The sequence below is a fragment of the Canis aureus genome, chromosome 8, assembly GCF_053574225.1.
Source record: "Canis aureus isolate CA01 chromosome 8, VMU_Caureus_v.1.0, whole genome shotgun sequence".
Lineage (NCBI taxonomy): Eukaryota > Metazoa > Chordata > Mammalia > Carnivora > Canidae > Canis > Canis aureus.
In genome coordinates, this window is record NC_135618.1 from 63,470,933 (window position 1) to 63,496,035 (window position 25,103).

At 46.0% G+C, this 25,103-nt stretch overlaps 1 protein-coding gene across 3 annotated transcripts in view; it reads right to left on the bottom strand.

The window, feature by feature from the left end:
* The window catches only part of GNA12 (G protein subunit alpha 12), a 107,822-nt gene extending 90,135 nt beyond the window's left edge, over positions 1-17,687 (bottom strand). Inside the window, exon 1 of one of the 3 annotated variants that reach the window (XM_077907628.1) lies at positions 17,361-17,687. In XM_077907628.1, coding sequence (XP_077763754.1) covers positions 17,361-17,672 — 312 coding nt within the window. In that variant the 5' untranslated portion in view covers positions 17,673-17,687. Of the gene's footprint in view, positions 1-10,831; positions 10,973-17,288 lie in introns of those variants that run through there. The other 2 variants (XM_077907626.1, XM_077907629.1) reach the window with 2 other exon arrangements.
* Between the last annotated feature and the right edge of the window lie 7,416 nt (positions 17,688-25,103).

The following is a 25,103-nucleotide window of genomic DNA, read 5'->3' on the forward strand; positions in this document are numbered from 1 at the left end:
AAAAGAAACTATTCACAGATATCACCAATTACCTATAAAACTGGTGGACATAAGAAGGCTTAAGACTTGTCTTTTAATCTACTTCAAAAACACCTACATTTAAAACTCATACTCAATCCTTTAAGAATGTTAGTGATTTTAAAAATTAACAAGAGACTAGAAAAAGGCATTTACATTGTCAGAAGAGTTTTATTTTATACCAGATATAGGAAAGAGAGCTCAGGCAACGTGGTGGCTCTTTTCCTGAAGTTACTGAGAATTAGGAAACAAGACAAGTTTCCAATTAGAAAAAAAATGTTGAAAAAAATGCTAAAGATGCTGTGGTCTCCTTGGTAAATATTTACACATTCTGAAAATATTCAAGATTACAAAAATTCTAAAGGAAGATTCAAACCACAAATTAAGTTAAACACCTACGATTAAAAATGAAAATATCCTTGTAGCTGTAGAGAGTTAACATAGGGGGGGAAAGGCTTTAGGTAATCACTACTGGACTGTTTTACTATATCAGGTATATTTATTATAGTTATATTAATTATGTGAATAATATAGAACATATTCCTGAATATTCACACTATAAAATTATTACTATCAAGACACTCTTTAAAATAATGCTTACTGTAGAAAACACATTTTAAAAAATAAATTCATAATTGCTTCACAGAAATAAACATGTGGTATTTTGTTACTCTTCTGGTATTTTTTCCTAGCATGGTTACATATATTTTTACAACAGATCATAGAGCATGAACTGCTGTGGCAGGTGTGTGTTTCAGAGTTTTGTGCAGTGCCCTAGGTGAGACTGGGTGGTGCTTGGGCTCACCTGAGACAGCTGTCACACTGTGCTAGAGTTTCCAGACCTATTGCTGCTGTTGTAGCACAGGAAACCATACACCACTGCTGGGAAGCTTAGCACTACTCAAGCAATACATCCATTTTTTAAAAAGAGGAGCCTAAGTAAGTCAACATCATCCCTCTTGCTAATGCCTCTGTGTGTTACAGAGCACTGATCGTCAGTCTCTCACCTGAAATGGAGCTCCCAACCTGCTCTTCACCTGATTAGGAAGCTGCCACAGTTAACAAACAGGATAATTACATGAGAGATCTGAAAACCGTAGAGCCACAAACATGCAGAAGTAGTCAGCACTGTTACATGGCACCAGGGAAGGCAGCAGGAAGGCCAGAGCTGTTACCACATGTTGTAGGTGCCTGCCCCTGGGTCCTCCTGCCCCCACTCCCAGACCCTCCTGCCTCGGAGCCCACTTGCTTTCATTAAGCGTGCACAGTGGGTTAAATGCCAGGAAAGCAAAACCCACGTGGCTGTTCCTGCTCTTTTGAGGCCCTCAGCTCAGCAGGTGCCCAAAGAATTAAGTTTCTCTATGCTCAGACGGATCCTTCTTTAGTGACCAGTGCCACAGCGGGACACAGAGATGGGTAAGACCACAAGAGTTGGCTTGCAGGCCTCACGCAGGGAAGAGAAAAGGAAGGCTTCCCTGGCCCAGGGAAGGGGGGTTGGTCTAGGTGCGCATCTCGCATCTCGGCGCAGATGCCTGCAGCCTGCAGTGCTGGGCCCAGCGCCCCACTTCCCCAACTGGGGGAGATGGGTGGCAGGCAGAACCAGACCCATCCCCACACCCTGACAAAGTTTCCATGCACCGGCCCCCCCCTCCCCCCCCGCCCCGCCACCACTGTGTCTGACTTTCAAGACACATAACCGTGTGTGTGGCCTTTCGGTGTCTCGCTAACCTTTACATGTGTCCTTTCTTCTTGTTACTGCTGTATCGGACCCCCGGACTCTGGTCTTATATAACACATGCTTTCACAGCCAACCATCTTTTCCAGACTCGGGTTTTCATCTCCCTCTCACGTGCCACCCCCACGCTCCTCTGGATCCAGGGCAGAGGGTGGGCAGGCTGCCTCTCTCCACCAACCTGTTGTTGGCAGCAGGGCTCTGGGGCAGCTTCCCTGATGGCATCTCTAGCAGTCTTTCCAGGCCAGAGCTGAAGTCTGACAGATGGATGTTGCTTTCGATCGGCGTCTGAGGGTGGGGCAGGGGAAGGAAAGTGGACCCTGTCTGGGGCACAGTGGGCTTTCTTCTGAAATCCTACAAAATGTCCAGCACTTCAAACTCACTCCCGTCTCATGAGCTTTGGCTTAGTGCAGATTCTGCTTTTGCCAAGGTCCCTTTGCTTTTGAGCGCTTTCCCTAACCTTTCCCAGGGCTCCATTCCAGACGCGGGTCTGCTTCTGGAGAAGCAGAAGACTAGTGAGAGCATTCAGGGTGCACGGACCTGCCTTCGTTCTTCAACGTTACTGTTGGGGGTGGGGCAGAGACTCACGGCCCCAGAATCGCCTTTCTGCTTTGGGTTGCAGTGCTTTCGAAATGTTATGTTGGACCATATGAAACTGCCATCACAGGTTCTGTGAACCTGCCCCATGCTAACACACTGCTCTGGATGGAGCATTTAAAAAAGTGAATCAAGGCAATCCTCCACTCAAAATTCTGCATTCGCTGCCCACTGTCACCAGTTACCTTGGCCAAGGGGGCCCTGCCAGGTCCTGACCAGGTTCTCTCTACCACCTTGCCATCCAGCATTTCCACAGAACGTTCTTTCAATTCCTTAAAAGCCTGCTTCTTTCCTGCCTACTGCTTCAGGGCATCTGCTCCTGTGCTCTTTCTTAATTCCTCTGCCTGAATTCTTTTCTTCCAGCTCACCCCAGACCTGGTGCCTCCCCAGGATTCCTGTGCTTTCAGCCTCAAGTCACAGAATACCCAACTCAAAGTCCGTGGATTATGAGGACACAGTGTGGGGCTAATGGAAGCTCTACCCATAGAGGGAAGGAAAACTTGGTTTTGTTCCTTGTTATAGCTGCAGTATGTAGGGAATCTGTTGAATAAATAAAAGAAGTCGAAAGCTATCACACAGAAGGAGGGTTTGTATCTTGTGCCGCTCCACAGAACACGATGTCAAATGGATTCGAGTGTTTCAGGGCCACCCGAAACAACTCAGTGTCAAGAAGCAGGTCCAGACAGGTGAGTGATGGCCCCGGTGAGGAACGCTGTGGGGAGGGCAGAAACTCAGGGACTCTGAGGTTCGGTCAAGCCCCTAATGTTTCTGCAAACCAGCGAGCAGTTAGCATTCTCTGGCATGGCTGGACAGACACAGGTGGGACCGCCCTACAGTGAAGCCTCCAAAACAGGAACAGTGGCTCCTGGTGGGCAGGGCGGGGTGGCTCCAGAGGAGGGAGCCTCGAAGGTGACAGACCAGAGTGTACATCCTTCTCCAAAACTCACTGGTCCAGCAGCTCACTCCTCCTCCCATTAGCACAGGGGGAAGGGGAGGAAGGCAAGAAAGTACTGGGGCTGTAATCTCCCCTTCATCAGAGTAAAGCCCCCAATCTGATTTTACGGGGTTACTGAGGACCAAAGGAGGTAACAGAGAAGGGGCCTCAAACACAAAAACCAAAGCTCCTGATACAAGAAAAGGTATTCTTCCTTCTGGGCAGGCACGTCCTCCTGGCTTCTGCAGCATCTTGCACACAAACACACACTTCATCAGTATATGTTGGCGTGGCTTCCCAAGATGATTACTTTTAATGAGACATCTGCTTTAAGCAGGATGTTCTAGGAGTGCTGGCATGTTTGTTTAAAAACCCAATCGCAAAAAAACAAAACAAAACAAAAAACACACACAAAAAAACCCCCAATCGTATCAATATGTACTGATAAGGAGGTGAAGGCCAGTCTTCCATCTCTCAATCCTGACCAGCTAACCTCTCAGGGAGGGTCTCCTTTCCCACATTGCTCCACACTTGGACTTTTCAACCTACAGGTTTCTGATCAAGTCATCAGAGTCCAGGGGAAAATCTTTCCCTTCCCATCCTAAAACAAGACTTACAGAGCTTCATTTTCTTGAGAAAACATGTACATGGCCACAAATACACAGTTTGGGGTCATCCTAGGTGTGCCAACAATGTCAGATATAGAACTGGTATCAGGGGAAGACACAGATTAAACATCCCAGGTTGTAAAAATTACAAAAACAAACTTCTGAAGCAGCTACTCCCTTTCACCTATATTGGAAACCAGCAGCAAAGGGAGAATTTAAATAATCAATCCCTTTCCCAACTTGCTAAATGTCAAGTCTTTCACCCAGCATGCTGTATAACTTGTCCTCAAAGAGGAGCACCATTTTACCCTGAAAAAGCCAGCACCCTGCCACCCATGGTGCTCAGTCAGCAGCTGTGGTGCACTGAACCCCCTGCTACAGCTTATCTCAGCAGTTGGGTCACTGACTTGTCCCAGACATGAATCTCATCATACAGCCTGCAGACAGACAATTGTGATAGCCTCCTTCAGCAAGGCTGGGGCTCCCACCCAGCCAGTGACTTGACCAGTGATGTCCCCTCTCCTGCACGCCCTGCTATGTGTTTCCTATCCCCACACAAGCCAGCTAGGTAGGTATGCAGTGCCAAAGGACTCGCTGCCGTACACACAGCACAGCAAAAGGCCTGGCTCTGAAGGTCGGGAGCAGGTCTATCTGTGGCCCCAACATCGATCCTGGCCTTTTCTGGGGCCAGCAGGGAACCTCCCTTTGACTGTCCCAGACAGGCACTCAAGGGCTGGATGGAACCAACACCATGCACAATCATCAGAACATTCAAGGCAATGACAATTTTAACCCTGCACAGGACATGGGTTCTGAATCTGAGTGTTCCGGTGGCTTAGTTTCTGCTCAACTCAGTTTCAGAATCTGACTCCCTCAGGCCTGGGTTCACTGGCTAACACCAGTCAATTTTCATTAAGATCAGTCTTCACTCCTGAGTCTTGATGTATGTAACAGAGCCATCAAAGTTGGTGCCATGGTTTTAGGCAGTAAAACAGGTGCCTGCCCAAGTTGAGAGAGTCTACTTGGCTTCTGCTTAAGAAAGCAGGGACGGGGAACATTTTCTTGTCATCCAGGACAATGGCAGGGCTGCTCTCCAGCTCTTTTCTATCCACTTGCAAATACTCCTGAGCTTTACAACTGTTCCTTTTCTGTTCTACAGATGTGGCACTTCCAGAGCTCATGTTCCAGATGGACGTAGACCACCGAACCAATGAAGTGTCAGCTTCCCGACCCACTACTGCAGAATGCAGTTTTCCTTTCCATACACCAATGTGCCTGGGCCTACCTGAACATGCACCCTAACAGGACCCAGACAAACTTCTTATTGCACAAAAGAATCATTCAAAATATCTAACCATGTGGCCAGCAGCTATTCTTCATATTCTGCTCACTCAAAGGGCAATCAGGTGAAACCGAGCAGCTGCTTTGTCCAGCCCACTGGACAGAAGAGGCAAAGAGGACCATGGCTTTTGCTGAAATACAAACTACAGCAGTTAGAACAGGAAGTAAAGCCGTGTGTCTGGAGGGAGGACACTGTTCGTTGTGACGCAAGTGAAGCGCCAGGTCCAGCACACATTAGCTTCTTTGGTTTGAAGATCACCCTGTAATTACATCTCTAGATAAGCCTTAAGTATAGATTTTCAGTTCCATTTACAACCGATAGGATCCATGGCCTCACTCTTAACTCTGTAATAACAGAAAATAATCATGAGCTATCAACAGAACACTATCTTAACATCAAGCACAGCTATGTTCCAAATCTCATGTGACAGATGACTGGAAGGTCAAAACTGCTCCCTTAAAATTGGTTTGGTTAAAATAACCAACATGTCAGCCTGAAAGCTGGAGGGGAAGACCAGTTGTCCATGTGCTAAGAATCCCCAATAAGGACCAGACAGGCCTCTGGATTTTTTTGACCGATAGAAAAAGACATTTTTGTTTCTTGGCATTATCAAAGAACCAACCATGTGTGTCCAGGTGTAAAAGTAAATTTGCTTACTTAAAGGCAATTAGCCAACAAGGTAGTAAAACCCCAGCTGTTTTTCCAGACCCTGGAAGTGCATTTACGCTTCTGCTCTCACACAAACCCACCGTAGCAGCAGGTGCAAAGTGATTCTGAACCCAAGAAACAAAGACTCTGCAGGCCAGAAGTTTCAAAGCGCTTAAAAATACAGAACAGCGGTGGAAGCTTCTTCGAAGTCCTATTCACCTTCGCAAAAACTAATGACACAGGAAATAATCCTACAAAAGATCTCAATTTACAGAAATTTAACATAATCTCAGATATTTTACCACAAAATTGCTTAACCTGCAGTCCACACAGCATAAGTAGGCCCACTTTGAGGCTTAGGATGGCAAGGGACCCCTTTAAACTATGTGCATGTGTTGAACAGGACACATGCAGGACACTTTCTAGTGCCACAACTTTCAGATAGAGAGCATCCTGACCAAGGTCTCTAGCCAACCACTGCATTATGACTAGTCCTCTGCACTAGAAAGTTCTCTCTAGCTCCTGCACTCCTTAATGATCCATACTATTAGAATTCTCTGTCCTAACTGGTAGAAACGCATGGCATGGAGATGGTCTCTCTCTCTCTCTCTCTCTCTCTTTTTTTTTTTTTTTTAGATTTAGATTTAGATTTTTTTTTTTAAAGATTCCACTTACTTATTCATGAAAGATGGAGAGATAGAGAGATAGAGAGAGAGAGAGAGAGGCAGAGACACAGGCAGAGGGAGAAGCAGGCTCCATGCAGGGAGCCCAACATGGGACTCGATCCCATGACTCCAGGACCACGCCCTGAGCTGAAGGCAGGCGCCAAACCGCTGAGCCACCCAGGGATCCCAGATGGTTTCATTTGGATGTTTCTCTCCACCTGCTAAAACTCCATGGAGACTTCAGAGGCCAGCTTAAATCATACTTCCTTCACAGGCTTTTCCAGGTAGCTCAGCCAGAATTAATCTTCCCCATTCTCACTGAACCACCAGTCTCCTTTTACAAGGACATTAACATGCCATACATTCAGACTCTATGTTAAAGAGTACAACCATCTCCCCAGCTAGTTACAGCACTTGAAGGGTCGATGCTGGGCAGGATGCCCCATTAACTAACCCCTACCCCACAGTGGCGAGCACATCACCTTGGGTATATGATCAGAAAGTATTTGTTGGTTTTTGTTTCAGTGTCAACAAGAGACCACTAACTCTAATAATCTCATTCTTCACAAGGTTTCTATATCACCCACATAAGCATACACTAGGAGGTCCCATCTCTGGGTGGTTAAATGATACACTCACACAACTCTGTGTAAGGTAGTGAGATTTTCTGTCCATGAAACAAATGCTAACCTTTCAAATGGCTTATCTTGTATTTAATTCCAGCTGGATGTGGGATTTGTTCCTCACAAATGGCTCCTGAAAGTACAGGTGAGGAAGGTGGAGGCCCTGGGAAATAAAGCCAAGCCGGTCTGAAGCCTGCCCACAAATGCCGAGGTACCTGCCATCACCAGAGTATTACCAAGCAAGTTCATACACACAAACTTTAGGGATAGCCCACACAGGGAGGGAAAGACCAGCATCTTCAAGATTATAAAAAGGAAAAGAATGAATAAGAAGTCTTACTGGGAATATTTGTGGGTGGTCAAAGCAATGAGTAGAGTCAAATAATCCCTGCAGAGGGTAGTGTGAGGTGATAAAGTTAAAAATGATAGCCTGAAGGAGTCCTGGACCTGGAATAAGAAGACCAGGATGATGGAAACTTCTGGTTCTGCCAAGATGGAGTAGCCCCATGCCTCCTGAGTCCTCTCCCTTACCACTAGAGATGCTCATAGGAAAGATGGTAGAGACAAGAAGGCAGGCTGCTGGGACTTCAGGACCTGAGGAACCATGTGGTGGGGAGTTCCCAGGTAGCCTTACTGCTTACCTGTCCAGGACAAGGCGCTGCACAGTCTCCGAGCTAGAACAGCCCAAAGGCACAGAGGGAAAGAGCTAGAGAAAAGCTTGTTCTCCCTAGCAGAAGGACTGGGGAAAAGGTGGTCTTACAACAGAAAACCACTTTGGCAACACCTATCCTATTCTAGCCAAATATTAACAGAAAAGTTGCATACATCAGCCACCGAGGTTTTGGCAGGGTAGAAAGAAAAGCTGATCTTCCGCTTCCCCTTCCTGCCCTGAAGAACCAGGAAGCATCCTCTAAGTGGCCCAGGTAATGTTGGCAGGGCCAAGCCAGGATCTCCTCTCTTAAGTCTGGAAGTGCAGGAGGTGCTCCAATTCCCCAACCAGGTTGGTGTTAGTGGGAAGCAGGGCCTTCACCCCGATCCAGTCCCAGAGGCAGGAGAAGGGGGTGGGAGGCTGGGCTGGTTGCCATTCTGCTGTTCCTGATACTCCCTGGGATCAACCAGGCCGGAAAGAGTTGATGTCACATCCCACTCAACAGGACTCAAGGACTCAAGGACTCAAGGACTCAAGGACTGGGAGGTCAGTAAGAAGAGCCACTGACCCTCCTATCACCAGAGTCTCAGAGGGAGGGGACAAAGAGTGGGGCTGAAAAAAATATTTGAAGAAATAATGGCCTGAAACTTCCCAGGTTTGACAAAAGGCACAAATGTACATTTTCGAGAAGCTGAACAAACCCTAAACACAATAAACTGAAAGAAACCTATGTCCAGACAAATCATAGTTAAACTCTGGGAATTAAAGGACCAATGTGCAATCTTAAAAGCAACTAGAGAGACAGGACACATTTACTTACATAGAAAGAGCAATTCAAATGACAGTGAATTTCTCATCTGAAATGAAGGCAAGAATAAAGCACATTTTACAAGTACTAAAAGGATGTGTCAACTGTGAATTCTATAACTGGCAAAGAGATCTCAAGGATGAAGGGGGCTACATCCTTGGATATAGAAAAGCTGAATTTGTTGTGGCAAGGCCACCCTTAAGAATGGTTAAATGAAGTTCTCCAAACAGAAAAGAAAAGGTAACGGAAGGCTCAGCGCCTCAGGAGGAAAGACCATCAGAGCAGGTAAAAACACAGGCAGATATAACTATCTTACTTCTCACAGATTTCTTTTTTTTTTTAAGATTTTTTTAATTTATTCATTTATGATAGATAGAGAGAGAGAGAGGCAGAGACACAGGAGGAGGGAGAAGCAAGCTCCATGCCAGGAGCCCGACGCGGAACTCAATCCCGGGACTCCAACATCGTGCCCTGGGCCAAAGGCTGGCGCAGAACCGCTGAGCCACCCAGGGATCCCCTCTCACAGATTTCTTAAATCATATTTGATGACTGACATAAAACCATCTGATGTGGTACTCAATGTATAATAACAAATACTTAAAAACATATACATATATTTAAGAAGTGGGGGGATCCCTGGGTGGTGCAGCGGTTTGGCACCTGCCTTTGGCTCAGGGCGTGATCCTGGAGACCCGGGATCGAATCCCATGTCGGGCTCCCGGTGCATGGAGCCTGCTTCTCCCTCTGCCTATGTCTCTGCCTCTCTCTCTCTCTCTGTGACTATCATAAATAAATAAAAATTAAAAAAAAAAAAAAAAGAAGAAGTGGGGAGGGTAAAGGGATCTAAATGGAAGTTCCCACGTTTCACTCATAGTTGTAAAACACTAATGCCAGTGCACTGGGATAAGCTATGCATGTATACTGTAAACCTAGAGCAATCAAGAAAAGTAAACAAAGCTTTAATTGACATACTAAAAAAATCAATCACCAATTGATGAAGATGGAATCCTAAAATATGTTTAACTCACAGGAAAGTAAAAACAAAACAAAACAAAAAAACAAACAGAAAAATAACAAAATGGGAAACTTATGCCCAGCATATTAATTACCTTACCTTAAATGTAAATGGCCTAAATACACACATTAATTAACAAAGACTGACAGAACTTAAAAAAATACGACATAGGGATCCCTGGTTTGGCGCCTGCCTTTGGCCCAGGGCGTGATCCTGGAGACCCGGGATCGAATCCCACGTCGGGCTCCCGGTGCATGGAGCCTGCTTCTCCCTCTGCCTGTGTCTCTGCCTCTCTCTCTCTCTCTCTCTCTCTGTGTGTGTGTGTGTGTGACTGTCATAAATAAAAAATAAAAATAAAAAATAAAATACGACATAACAATGTGCTATCTGTAAGAAGCTCATCTCAAAGCAACAATGTGGATAGGTTTAAGGGATGGGGAAATACACAACATGAAAACATCATTTTTTAAAAGTGGCTATATTAAAATATCTGGGGCAGCCCCGGTGGCGCAGTGGTTTAGCACCGCCTGCAGCCCAGGGTGTAATCCTGGAGACCCTGGATCGAGTCCCATGTCAGGCTCTCTGTATGGTGCCTGCTTTTCCCTCTTCCTGTGTCTCTGCCTCTCTCTCTCTGTCTCTATGAATAAATAAATAAAATCTTAAATAAAATAAAATATCTGATAAAGTAGGCTTCAGAGCAAAGAAATTACTAGAGGCAAAAAAGGATATTATACAATGACAAAAGGATCAATCCATCTGAAAGTCCTAATAATCCTAAATGTTTATATACCACACAACAGAGTCTCAAAATGCACAAAGCAAAAAGAGAAAGAGACAAATCCACAATTATAGCTGGGAGACTTCTACATCTTATTCTTAGCTAATGACTAAACAAAAAAAATCAGCAAGGATACAAAACTCAATACCACCATCAACAGTAATACCTGACATGTGTAGAAAACTCCATCAAACAACAAATACATGTTTTGTTCAAGTGCCCATGAATATTCACCAACAAAGGCCCACAGAATATATACTATGATGGACCATATTCTGGGCCAAAAGACAAATCTAAAGTATTTAAAAGAACTGAAATCATCCAAGGTATGTTCTCTGACCTTAATTAAGTCATAGACATCAATAACAGAAGGATAAGAGGAAAGTCTCTAAATTCTTGGAAACTATAACACACCTCAAAATAATCCATGGGTCGGGGATCCCTGGGTGGCTCAGTGGTTTAGCGCCTGCCTTTGGCCCAGGGCGTGATCCTGGAGTCCCGGGTTCGAGTCCTGCGTCAGGCTCCTGGCATGGAGCCTGCTTCTCCCTCCTGTGTCTCTGCGTCTCTCTCTATGTCTATCATAAATAATAAATAAATAAATATTAAAAAAAATAATCCATGGGTCAAAGGAAATATCTGAAAAGAAATAAGAATACACATGACACTGAATAAAAGCTAAAGTACAACATATCAGAATATGTTGGACACAGCTAAAACAGTGCCATGTGGGAAATTTATAGCACTTAAAATGCTTAAATTAGAAAAGAGGAAAGGTCTCAAATAAATAATCCAAATCTTTACCTCAAGAAACTAGGGGGAAAGGGCAAAATAAACCCAAAGGAAGTAGAAGGAAATAAGAACAGAAATATGTGATATTGAAAAGAAGAAAGCCATAAAGTTATTGAAACAAAAGCTGGTTCTTCATGGGCAAAAAATAAATAAATAAAAGTGATAAACCTCTAAGAAGACTGTAAAAATAAAAGATACAAATCATCAACTCCAGGAAAGAAACAGAAAATATGCCTCTCACCATTCTCATACAACATATTACCAGAAGTTCTAGCCATTGCATTAAGGAAAGAAAAAGAAATAAAAACAATGCGTATTGGGAAAGAAGAAATAAAACTGTCCCTATTTGCAGAGAACATGATAATCTGTGTAGAAAATCCCAAGGAGTCTATAGGAAAGCCCTTAGAACCATTAAGTTTATTCGGCAAGTTTACAGGACACAAAATCAAGACCAAAATATCAATTGCATCACTGTATATGAACAAGGTGCATGCGGAAACTGAGAATAAGAGCATAGTATCATTTACAACTGCTCTAAGGAAAGTAAGATACTTAGTATACACTTGAAACACATAGAGTCTGAGAATTGCAAAATGCTGATAAAGAAATCAAAGAAGACAGAAATAAAGACATACCATGTTCATGGACTGGAAGACTCGACAAAGTAGAGAGGTCATTTCTCCCCCAAAATGATCTATAGGTTTAATGCAATTGCTATCAAAATTCCAGGAAGATTTTTTAAAGATTTTATTTATTCATGAGAGACACACAGAGAGAGGCAGAGACATAGGCAGAGGAAGAAGCAGGCTGCCCGCAAGGAGCCCGATGCAGGACTCTATCCTGGACCCTGGGATCACGCCCTGAGCTGAAGGCAGATGCTCAACAACTAAGTCACCCAGGCGACCCAGATTTTTTTATAGACACAGACAAGCTTATTCTAAGATATACAGGGAAAGACACGGGTCCTAGAATAGCCAAGCCCATCTTGAAAAAGGAAAATGAAGTGGGAGAAAGCACTCTATCTAATATTAAGGCCTACTGAATAGCTACAATCAATGGAATGTGATAATGGCAGGAGAGATATACAGATCAGTGGAACCTAGAAATAGGCACATACAAATATGCCAAGTGATTTTTGACAAAGGTGCAAAAGCAATTCAATGGAAGCAGCACAGGCTTTTCACCACATGGTGTTGGAACAACTGAAAATTCAAGGCAAAAACAAAAGCAAAAACTATAAACTTCCAAGTAAACATCACACATTTTCATGGGATAATTAATTCAAAATGGATTAGGAACTTAAATGTATAATGTAAAACTAAGCTTTTATTTTTATTTTTTAAAAATATTTTATTTATTTATTCATGAGAAACACAGAGAAAGGCAGAGACACAGGCAGAGGGGGAAGCGGGCTCCTTGAGGGACCCCAGGATCACAACCTGAGCCAAAGGCAGACACTCAACCCTGAGCCACCCAGGTGCCCCAAACTACCAAACTTTTAGGAGAAAAAAATAAATATTGGGACCTAGGGATAGGCAAAGAGTTCCTAGTCTTGATATCGAAAGCATTGTTTATAAAGGAAAAAAGCTGATAAACTGTCTTCATCAAAAAAAGTTTTGCTCTGGATGAAAAGGAAAGCTACAAACTGGGAGAAAATACTTGTAAAACATAATATGTGACAAAAGACCAGAATCTAAAATGTATAAATAAAACCCTCTCAAAACATTCACCAACAATAAAACACAATGAACAACAAGCAATAAAAAACAAGGAACCTAGGTAGAAAATAGATAAAAAACATGAAGAGTCATTGCACCAAAGAGGATATATGGATGGCAAATCAGCACAAGAAAAGATACTTTCCATCATTAGCTGTTAGGGAAATGAAAATTAAAACAGTGATGAGCTAACTCTTGCACACCTATTAGAATGGCTGAAATAAAAAAGGGACATCAAAATGCTGGCGAGGATGTGGGGGAACTGGATCACTCAGACGTTGCTGGTGGGAATGTAAAACTGCACAGGCACTCTAAAAAGTTTGGCAGTTTCTTGTAACATTAACCATGTAAGTGTCATACAACTGAGCAACTGCACTCCTGGGCACTTATTCCAGATAGAGGAAAATGTGTGTATGTGCAAATACATGTACGTGAATGTTCATAGCAAATTTATTCATAACAGGCAGAGAACTGGGACAACCCAGAAGCCTTTTAATGGGTGAATGGTTACATGGTGGGCTGTGGTAAATCCTTACCATGGATGCCACTCAGCAAACACAAGGCACAAATTACTGATTTTCAATACACATACAATAATGTGTGATTCTCCAGGGAATTTTGCAGAATGATAAAAGAGGTGACATTCTGCATGGCTTCATTTACATAATTACCTGGAATGAATAAAAATTATAGAATTGGAGAACTAATCAGTTATCACCAGAGTCAGGGAAGGGCAGAAAGGAGTGGCTATAAAAGGCAACATAAGGGATCCTTAATGGTGATGGGAATATTCTGTATCTTGATTCTGCATTGTCAATATTGTGGTTGTGAAACTGTATCACCGTTTTGCAAGGTATTACCATGGAAGGTAACTGGGTAAAGGGTACATGGGCTCTCTGTGTTATTTCTTACAACTGGATGGAACTCCACAATTATCCCACAATTAAAGTAAAAAAAAAATTTTTTTTTAAGACTAGGTTTTGCTCCCCGCTCTGCCATCTACTAAATTAGGTAGCTGACCTTGAGTAGATTTTAAACTATCTTCAATTCTCTCATTGGCTAAATGGGACAATACCATCTAAAGCATGATAAAAACTAAATGTCACTCACGAAGGACAGGGCAACGTGCATGACACATAGTACTTCAAAAACAGCCTCTTAACACCAAATCTATGTGAAGACATAGATATCACGCTAAACGGTATCATTCAAATGTCCATTACTAAAGCCATTACAAAGCAATTAATTTAAAAGGTCTATTCCCAAATCGATTGGTCTAAAAATGGTGTGGCAAAAAGAAGAATTTTTGGTTTTAAAAATTGGAAGATGAATTTCCAACTAGTTATTGAAATAGTCACAACAGGTAAAGTGAACTTAAAATAGAACTACAGTTAGTAAAAGGTTGGGAAGGAAAATAGGATGCTAACAAATTTTATTTCTTTTGATTGGGAAGGCAGTACAAGTTAATGTTTCTGCGCAACGGGAAAAGGTTAAGACTGAGTTTTCTAAAATGCACTCAACACAACGACTTAGATTTGAGAGTCTATGTTTCTAAACATTTTCTCCACCTCCAGAGTTAAAAGAAAGTGGGAAGGAGTCAGCCAAATCCTCATATTTTTATACCTGCTTGGTTTGGAGGTTCAGAAAAGCAGCAAAAATACAATCTGGCTCTGTGATAAAGACAATGACATGCACTTTACCCCAGAAGATGAGGGGAATTTTAAGCACACAGTGGATCCCTTGAATCACACTGGGCTCCTAGCCTTAAAGTTGATGAAGTACTGGCCAGAGCTGACTCACAGAGAGGCTTTTGAAAGAGGTGAAAAGGAAAGGAGGGTTTTATCATTCAAATGATTCTCTTCCTTTCATTCCCGGCAAGATTCTAAAAGAGCTATTTCTATTAAAATAAATTATTTTAATAACAAATACAGAAAGTGGGAATGCCAGTGCAAGCCTGGAAGGAGGAAGGCCTGGGAGTTCAGACCCAGGGTTCCAGTGCTCAGATCCCAACGAGGAGCCACTTTCCTGCGAGGCCTGGAGCGTCTTTCTCATGGGTGAAGTGAAAGAAATGTACTAGATGGGTTTCTACAGCCCTCTGCTAAATTTAAAGTCCCTTGGGGCACCATAAAATGTACTCTCCAGACAGCTGTCTGGTATGACAAACTCTCCTCTACCTCTGCTTTGAGACATACCTGTAATTTGCTTTCCCCAAAATGGGCCTGGGAAAAGAGTAGGTGAGAGGGCAGGGCAAGGAGTAGGGAGAAACTAAAAAACACAACCAGAAAACCCCCGAAATGACCTTAGGTGCAGGAGAGAATTTACTTTCTGCTGCTCGTGATCAATTTTCTCCAGATTTCCTTTCTTTGGGGCCCCTTGGCACAGACTCACAGTAGAAAGAGACTAGAACCCAAACTTTGTCAACTCTACAGGTTTTGTGCCCCTCCCCCCTTTCCCCCTCCAAGAATAAGAGGAACAAGGAATAAGAGAGCCAGGCGATCGATTACACACCACTTACGAGATACACTGAAAGTTGCAAAGCAAGGAGTTAATTTGTATCCTGATGCAGACCAACAAAACAATTACAGGGCCGCGGAGGAAATGTGAACACTGGCTGCGTATCTGAGGATATTTAAGTAAGGGGGAACTAATTCTTAGGTCTGATAAGGGTACCGTGGTTGTTTTTAAAATGAGGCCTTATCTGCTGGCGGCATACGCTTAAAATACTTTCTAACGAAGTTATACGAGGTCTGCGATTTGCTTCAAGCCACGGGGCAGGGGTCTCGGTGAAAGCAGCGTCCAGGAGCAGACCAGCGCCGGAGTTGGGGGAGGGGGCGTGGGTACGCACGGCTTGTTCTAGTCGCTACTTTGTGTCGGTCTGAAATTCTCCTAACAGGCAGTTCCACACAGGAGAGACTTGCGGCGGGTCTGCCCTCGGGTCTACACCGCTCGTGGGAGGGCAAGGAAAAGAAAGGCTCCCGGACCCCAGGGGGCGGGCAGTGTGGGAAGCGCGCAGAAGCCATCCTGCAAGGGCGCGTCCGCGACGGTGTCCAGGACCCGGCCCTCCCAATCCGCCCAAGCCGGCCGGCTTTTCCGCCTCTGCGTGCCCCCAGCCCTCGAGAAGGGACAGGCGGATGCCAGGGTCCGCCTGCCGCGGAGACGGGGTGAGCACCCACCCCCAACCCCCGCCCCCAGGTCAGGGCCTCCCCAGGCCAGCACCCCCCCAGGGCAGTGCTTCCCCAGGCCAACCCCCACAAGCCAAGCCAGGTCCCCCCCAAGACAGCGCCCCCAGGTCAGCGCCGCCCCCAGGCCAGCGCGCTCCCTCCAGGTCAGGGCCTCCCCAGGCCAGCACCAAGCCCCCAGGGCAATGCCTCCCCAGGCAAGCGCCCCCCCAGGTCAGGCCCCCCCCACAGGTCAGCGCCGCCCCCAGGCCAGCACCCCCCCAGGTCAGCACCCCCACCCCAGGGCAGTGCCTCCCCAGGCCAGTGCTCCCCCAGGTCAGCGCCCCCCCCGCAGTGCTCCCCCAGGTCAGCGCCCCCCCAGGCAGTGCTCCCCCAGGTCAGCGCCCCCCCCCCGGCAGTGCTCCCCCAGGTCAGCCCCCCCCCGGCAGTGCTCCCCCAGGTCAGCGCCCCCCCCGGCAGTGCTCCCCCAGGTCAGCGCCCCCCCCGGCAGTGCTCCCCTAGGTCAGCCCCCCCCGGCAGTGCTTCCCCAGGTCAGCGCCCCCCCCGCAGTGCTCCCCCAGGTCAGCGCCCCCCCAGGCAGTGCTCCCCCAGGTCAGCGCCCCCCCGGCAGTGCTCCCCCAGGTCAGCGCCCCCCCCCGGCAGTGCTCCCCCAGGTCAGCGCCCCCCCCCGGCAGTGCTCCCCCAGGTCAGCGCCCCCCCCCGGCAGTGCTCCCCCAGGTCAGCGCCCCCCCCCGGCAGTGCTCTCCCAGGTCAGCGCCCCCCCGGCAGTGCTCCCCCAGGTCAGCCCCCCCCGGCAGTGCTCCCCCAGGTCAGCGCCCCCCCGGCAGTGCTCCCCCAGGTCAGCGCCCCCCCCAGGCAGTGCTCCCCCAGGTCAGCGCCCCCCGGCAGTGCTCCCCCAGGTCAGCGCCCCCCCCCCCGGCAATGCTCCGCCAGGTCAGCGCCCCCCCGGCAGTGCTCCCCCAGGTCAGCGCCCCCCCCCCCGGCAATGCTCCGCCAGGTCAGCGCCCCCCCCGGCAGTGCTCCCCCAGGTCAGCGCCCCCCCACGGCAGTGCTCCCCCAGGTCAGAGCTTCCCCAGGCCAACCCCCACCAAGCCAAGCCAGGTCCCCCCCAGACCCCCCCTCATCCCCACCCCAAAGCCGGGGGCACTCGGCCGCCGGGAGCTGCGGCCAGACCCGGGCCCGCACCTGCGCGCACCTGGGCACACCTGGGCACACCGGGCCGCAGGTGCGCGGGCGGGGCCGCGGAGGCGCGCGCACCTTGAGGATGTTGTCGAAGATGGTGTCGCGGAACTCGAGCAGCGCCTTCTGGTCGAACTCGCGGCCGTGGATGATGCGCATCTGCTTGAGGAAGGTGGACTTGCCGCTCTCGCCCGCGCCCAGCAGCAGGATCTTGACCAGGCGCCGCACGGCACGCCGCTCCCGGGCCAGCCCCGCGTCGATGTCCCGGCTGCGCCGCCGCGCCTCGCGCTCCGCGTCGCGGGCCCCGCCGCCGCCCGCCCTGCGCTCGCGGGCCCCGCCGGCCTCGGCCGGCAGCAGGCAGCGGCTGAGGGTCCGCACCACGCCGGACATGGCCGCTCAGGCCATGGACCCCGCCGCGGGCGAGGCGAGCCCCGCGCGGCAGCCGGCCGCTCCCTCAGGCCGCGTCCGTCCGCCCGTCCGCCGCCGCCGCCGCCCCGAGGCCCGCTCTCGCCCGCCGCTCGGCCCCGGCGGAGGGGCGGGGCGCGCGCCGCCGGAGCCCGCCGATTGGGCCGGCCGCCGTCCATCCGGGGGAACGCGCCCTCCGATTGGGCCGCGCCGCGCCGGGAGGCGGGCGTCCCCCCGCCCTCGGGGCGGGATCGGCGCCGAAAGAGGCGGGACCTGTGGGGTGGGGGCGCTTCTCATTGGGCGCCGGGGATGAGGTTCTTTCTTTCAGAATGAAAGGGAGGCGGGGCCGCTGGGGAGGCGGGGCGGCCGTCCGCCATGACCGGTTATAATTGCTCCGGGCTCACGTCAATCACGGCGAACGGGTTTGGGATTGGGGGCTTGGCGAAACGGGGAGGGACCAGAAGTGCCAGGTGTACAGAAAGATGCTCCCTGGGCTCCCAGATTGGGTCAACCTGCGAGAGCCGGAGGCCAGCCCAGTGAACTTTGTGTAGCCCGAAAATGCCAATAGGAGGTGCAGCTGCTCGCCTTAGGTTTACAGAGAATGCTGTTCCTAAACCATTTTCCTTCCAGAAACGCGGGGGAAGGGGACACACATTTTCAGACGCATACACCCTTTGAGAGTGGCATGGCCTTTGGGCTTCTGTCTTCTCTAAAAGCTGGCTAAGCATCCAAATCACCAGAAACTAACTACCCCCCCCGCCCCCCCACCCCCCTCCCGCCAAAAAAAAAAATCTTATGTAGCACAGTGATAGGGGTCTGCAGTTGCTGGGTCTGAGCTGAAATCTCCCTTCAATCCCTTACTGGTTGCAGAAGTTTATAAGCAACTCCCACCCATCCTCCTAACATCCCCTGTTTTTAGCTTTAATCTCTGCTAAATGAGGGCGTTGATAGCATCTGCCTCCTATGGTTATGAAGGCGTAAACCGAAAACATGAACTCATAAAACACTTGGCACACTGCTGAGACCCAAGAAAGTTCTTGCTACGAGTTAGCTGACCTTATTACAGATTCATACCTGTCCCAGATGAAGTGTGAGTCAGAACTTCCTGGAAGGAGCTCAGGTTTATCTTCATGAAAAGATAAACTGAGGCATATTAAAAATTGTAAGAGTTTGCAGTATTTGCGCAAAAATGGATTCAAATTGGGAAGTGTCAAACAAGAAGTGGTTAAGAATGCTCCTCGGAGTGGGCCAAGGAAAAGACCTATATAGAGAAAGTGCCCCAAGCAAAGAAAAGAAATTGATTGGCTATAGCTTATACAGGCTAGCTGGCTGTTTGTGATTGGCTGTCTTTTTAGCATTTTGATTTTGTAACCTTGAAGCATTTACAGGCTTCTATTTTGGTTTGCTTTCCTAAGTCACTTCAGTCTAATGGCCTCCTTGTTGGATTATTTTAGCAAGTCTTAAAGATGATCCTGTCCCCAAACTGTCCTCACCAGGTGGAAAAAGTAAAAATCAGCTTGCAAACGACTGACTCAAGTAGCGAGGTTCCACACAGGGCCGACTGGAGCCCTGCTCTCTCTTTCGCTGGATCTCTGTCTCTGATTAGAGAGGGGTGAGTGATAGAAACAGTGATTTGTTTGGCTCTTGTGGACATTGCTGCTATAAACATTGGGGTGTAGGTGTCTCAGCTTTTCCCTGCATCTGCATCTTTGGGGTAAATCCCCACCAGTGCAAATGCTGGGTTGTAGGGTAGCTCCATTTTTAACTCTTTGAGGAACCTCCACACAGTTTTCCAGAGTGGCTGCACCAGTTCACATTCCCACCAACTGCGCAAGAGGGTTCCCCCTTCTCCACATCCTCTCTAACATTTGTTGTTTCCTGTCTTGTTAATTTTCACCATTTTCACTGGTGTGCAGTGGTATCTAATTGTGGTTTTGATTTGTATTTCCCTGATGGCAAGCGATGCAGAGCATTTTCTCATGTGCTTGTTGGCCATGTGTAGGTCTTCTTTGGTGAAGTTTCTGTTCATGTCTTTTGCCCATTTCATGATTGGATTGTTTGTTTCTTTGCTGTTGAGTTTAATAAGTTCTTTATAGATCGTGGATACTAGCCCTTTATCTGAATGTTTATAGCAGCAATGTCCACAATAGCCAAACTGTGGAAGAGCCCCGGTGTCCATCGAAAGATGAGTGGATAAAGAAGATGTGGTGTATATATACAATGGAATATTCCTCAGCCATTAGAAACGATGAATACCCACCATGTGCCTCAACGTGGATGGAACTGGAGGGTATTATGCTGAGTGAAGTAAGTCAATCAGAGAAGGACAAACATTATATGGTTTCATTCATACGAGGAATATAAAAAATAGTGAAGGGGATTAAAGGGAAGAGGAGAGAAAATGAGTGGGAAATATCAGAGAGGGTGACAGGACATGAGGGACTCCTAACTCTGGGAAATGAACAAGGGGTAGTGGAAGGGGAGGTGGGCGGGGGGACGGGGGGACTGGGTGACGGGCACTGAGTGGGGCACTTGACAGGATGAGCACTGGGTGTTATGCTATATGTTGGCAAATCGAACTCCAAGTAAAAAAGTATACAAAAAAAAAGAAATAGTGATCTGCGATGTTATGTCCTCCCGTTCTGCAAATAACCTCTGCATACTCATGAAAATGCCAGATACCCGGGACTTTGGAAGAGGAAGCCAAAGGTGGAAAAGATGCATTCTTTGTGTCAAGAAACTTCCACATTAGGGAAGTTAGGGAGCCAGGATGCTCAAGTCACCAAGCACAGTGGAGACTTTCAGAATCCCTAGTTTCTGCCCAGGAACCAGGGTATGCAACGACCTCAACTCCCTGAGGTTCCTGAGTGCTAATGATATGCAGCATGTCATTTACAGAGGCATGAATCTTAGCACCTGTGAGTCAACATATTACTTAGTACTCCGTCATCCTGCAATAGTTGATGAAAAAGAACGTCTTCTTTATGAAAATGTCTTTTTCTGCAAGAAGACAAAACACAAATTTTATGACAGAAGTGAAAAGGATTTGCAGAGGCTTTAGAAAGCCGTGTTTCTTAAACAGGAAATAGGAATTTTTCTGTTTAAGGAACAAATAAAGAGGAAAATGTAGAATTCAGCAGTGGACCAGAATTAGCTCTTCATTCAGTCAAAAGAAATTATGAAAAGGTGATTCACAAAATCCTCTGAACAAGTAAGTGCTCTGGACGACATTTACAAATAGCTCTGTATCTTTATAAATAACTTTGTGTCTGTGTTTATGCAATTATTATGCCGAGTCCAATTTGGGGATTTGATAAGGTCTCTGGACATACTTTATATTTGTCAAAGGGCTCAGGTGCTTGAAGTAAACAAGTTTATCTGTGTACTTAATAATCTCTTAATTATCCCTTACATTTGTATGACACCTTATAGTTTTTGAAGTGCTTCCACATACATGAACTCATTTATCCTCTGAAACCTCCTGGGAGGGAGGCACGGCAGAGATTATTGTAATAGAAGATTCTGGGTCCCAGGAAGTTAATGTCACATGTCAGGGGAAGTACAGCGAGTAAATTGAAGAAGCTGGATTGGAAACCTGACCCAGTGTATTCCACATGTGCAGTATGAAACGGATGAAAGCATGAGAACTTTGAAACTTGGCTCTATCTCCTACTAGCTATGTGACCTAGAACAACTCACTTAACCCCTCTGAGACTTAGTTTCTTTATATGTAAAATCAGGGGGGTGCCTGGGTGGCTCAGTCAGTTAAGCATCTGCCTTCAGCTCAGGTCATGATCCCAGGGTCCTGGGATCAAGCCCCGGGTCAGGCTCCCTGCTCAGCCGGGAGTCTGCTTCTCCATCTGCCCCTCTCCTGACCCCACCTGTGCTCTGTCTCTTGGTTTCTCTCTCTCAAATAAGTAAATCTTAAAAAATAAAATAAAATAAAATCATGAAAAAAATAGGGCTGTGATAAATGTTGAATAAGCTAACACATATAAGGGAGGCCCTAACATATCATAGACATTCAATAATTTCTAACATTATTATCATTATCATGGAGCTTTGGGGACCCATTGCTAGAAGTTTAGAATAATAACACTGGCATGATGATGAAGAATTCATAAAGACAATACACTGTATAACAATCTAAAACCCGGGAAAAGGTCAGGTTAAATAAATTAAGGTACAGCCATATAGACGAAATAACATATAGTTCCTAAAAATAAGCAAGATCAAAATTTGTAAACAGATGGCCACCATGTGTTTAAAGATTGGTAGAGGGGTGGGAGGGGTGGCCTGAATGCTCCTCCCAACTTGTGTTCAATTCCACCTCCTGAGCTAAGGGGCAGCCAGGAGGGAGGGTCCAATGGCAGGGCCTGGAATGCATATGTGGTGGAATAGTGAGCTTCTCTGGAATCTCTAGAAAAGAGAACAGCCACAGGACTCTCACTCTCCAGCTGGGTGGGAGTGAGGGGGTCAGCAGCTCCAAGGCCTGGGATAAGGCCCAGGACTCTGGAGTTCCCAAAAAGAATAAATCCCCTTGCATCCTATGAATGTAGGTCCATGTGAGGTCTTCTTTGGCCTGGGTAGAATGTGGGAGAGCTGCATGGGCAAAGGTACTGAAAGATTTCTCGTCTCTGAGAATGAGAGCTTGGCAACAGCTACAACTGCTAAAACATGGAGCTTCCTTTATGTGCTCATCAGAGTAGCAACATCTTGCCTGTTGCATCATATTTTCTCACTAAAAAGGACCCTAAGAGTTTTCCCTGAAAGCCAAAGAGCTCTGAGTAGGAAAAAGAAAGTCTGAATAGGCTTAAGGGGACCCAGGTGCCAGAGAGAAGAAACAGAACATCTCAACTAAAGGTAAATAGATGAATGCTTCACATCATTATCTTCATCACCATCATCACCACCACCACCATCATCACCATCATTATTATCATCATCCCATCACCATTATTGTCATTCCATCTTTGAAGAGTTGCTCATGGTATAAAATGGCATTGTACAGGCAAGTGGGTGGCACAGTTAGTTGGTTGAGCATCTGACTCTTGGTTTTAGCTCAGGTCATGATCCTAGTGTCATGAGATCAAGCCTTGCTTCAGGCTCTGTGCTCAATGCAGAGTCTCTCTCTCTCTTTACCCCTCTCCCCCTTCCAAATAAATAAATCTTTTTTAAAAAAATAAAATAAATAAAATGGCATTGTGCAACAACAATAAATGATGATGGTAACTATTGAGAAATATCGAAACAAGATGAGAGAATGGAAAGATAAAATGGAAGAAGTATCTCAAAACCTAAAGGACAACTATAAAGAGATGAAAATCATGAGAGGAAGGGTGGGAGAGTTACATGGGAATGCTAAGAGTTCTAGAAGGATGGGGGGAAAGAGATGGAAAAGAGAAGTAATAAAGAGACTTCTTTTTCTGACAGGATTGTAGACCAAATACTCAGACCAACCCTTCTGCAACAATTAAAAATGCCTTGTAAACTATTCAAAACTTTTTTAAAGAGTCACTGAGCTGAGTAAGGAAGGCTCAAGGGCCAAAGTCAAAGCGGAAACAAAAATTCAGAGTTAAGTGGATTAGTGGTAAAGCCACCAGCTGCCCTAACAACATCTGCTGAACCCCTGAAGATCAGACTTTCTATTTTCCTGGCTGCGGGAGATAAAGCCTAAAAATCATTAAAGGTAGAGAGTCTGATAGAAGATACCTGTGTAAATCCAGGCCCAAAAAGGACTACAAGCTCAGTGAAAGAGCTGGTAAAATCAACATACGGATGTCAATCATTTATCAACAGATTAAGTTCCAAGGGAAGTGAGCATACATTTCTCTAACAACCAGTGAACACAGAATAAAATAAGGCATCATGAATGAAAGCCAGTTCAAACTACAGACAGCAAAATCACACTCAAAAATGTGGGATACTAGACTTGTCAAATACAGATGATAGAATCAATATGCTTAATATCTCTAACGAAATAAGAGAAGGAGAGGTGCCTGGGTGGCTGAGCTTTGGATTCTTGGTTTCAGCTCAGGTCATGAGCTCAGTGTCTTGGGATCAAGCCCCATGTCGGATTCCATGCTCAGCCAAGAGTCTGCTTAGGATTCGTTTGTCTCTCCCTCTTTCTCTGCCCCTCTCCGTCACTCCTGCATGCACATGTGTGTATGCATGCTCTCTCTAAAATAAATAAATAAATCTTAAAAAAGAGAAATAAATGAGGGTATTTAAAGTATGAATAAGGGATAAGAGAATATTTTTAAAAAGTCTGGGAATATGTGAACAAGAACCAAATAATACATCTAAAAATGAAAACTGGGCAGCCCAATTGGCTCTCGCTTTCTGTTGTTTCTTCTGGTGTTACAAAAGCTAATCCATGCAAAGGCTTAGAACAGTTCCTGGCCCCTAGTGACTATCATATAAACACTAGCTATAGTTGCTTTCTCTCTGGCTGCTTTTAAGGTCTTCTCTTTGTCTTTAATGTCCTTCAAAGTCACAATAGTATATCTCCATCTAGATTTCATTTATCAAGCTGAGCATTCATCAGCTTAAAAGTCTAAGCTATGATTTCTTCAGATATTGCCTCTTCTTCTCTCTAGCCCCTCTGGAACTCTGGTTAGCTAATATGTTCAGTAGATCTTTCCTGTCTCTTATTCTCCATATTTTTGTGTTGGATTCAAGGTAATATTTTCAGGTCTGTATTCCTGCCTACTCTCTTCATCTGTGTCTTAGTCTGCAATTTAACATACCATTATGTTTCTATTTCAATTATAATTTTCATTTGTATTTTTTGACATATATATATATATATATATTTAATTTATTCATGAAAGGCAGAGACAGAGAGACAGAGAGAGACAGAGACACAGGCAGAGGGAGAAGCAGGCTCCATGCAGGGAGCCTGACGTGGGACTTGATCCTGCGTCTCCAGAATCACACCCTGGGCTGAAGGCAGCGCTAAACCACTGAGCCACCTGGGCTGCCCAAGATGGCCAGTTATAAGCCAAGGAGAGGAGCCATAGAAGAAACCAAACCTGCCAACACCTTGATTTTGGACTTCTAGCCTCCACAAATGTGAGAAATTCAATTTCTGTTGCAAATCCACCTAGTCTATAGTATTTTTGCTATGGCAGTTTTGGCAATCTACTATGATGTGTGTTAAGAAGATGAAAAATAATCTCAGAAGGAAGCTCTGTCCTACAGAAAGAAAGAGAGGACAGTTTGTGAATATATAGGTAATTCTTATCATTGACTATATATTAAATAATAAATTTAACTTGTGGAGTTAAGGAAAAATAGAACTTGAACACTGGACACCAAAGCTATATGTATATATATGAGGAGGGGATGATCATAAAGTACCCTAAGATCTTTGAATTATTTGAGAGGAGAATAAACATGTTGATTAATGTTAAA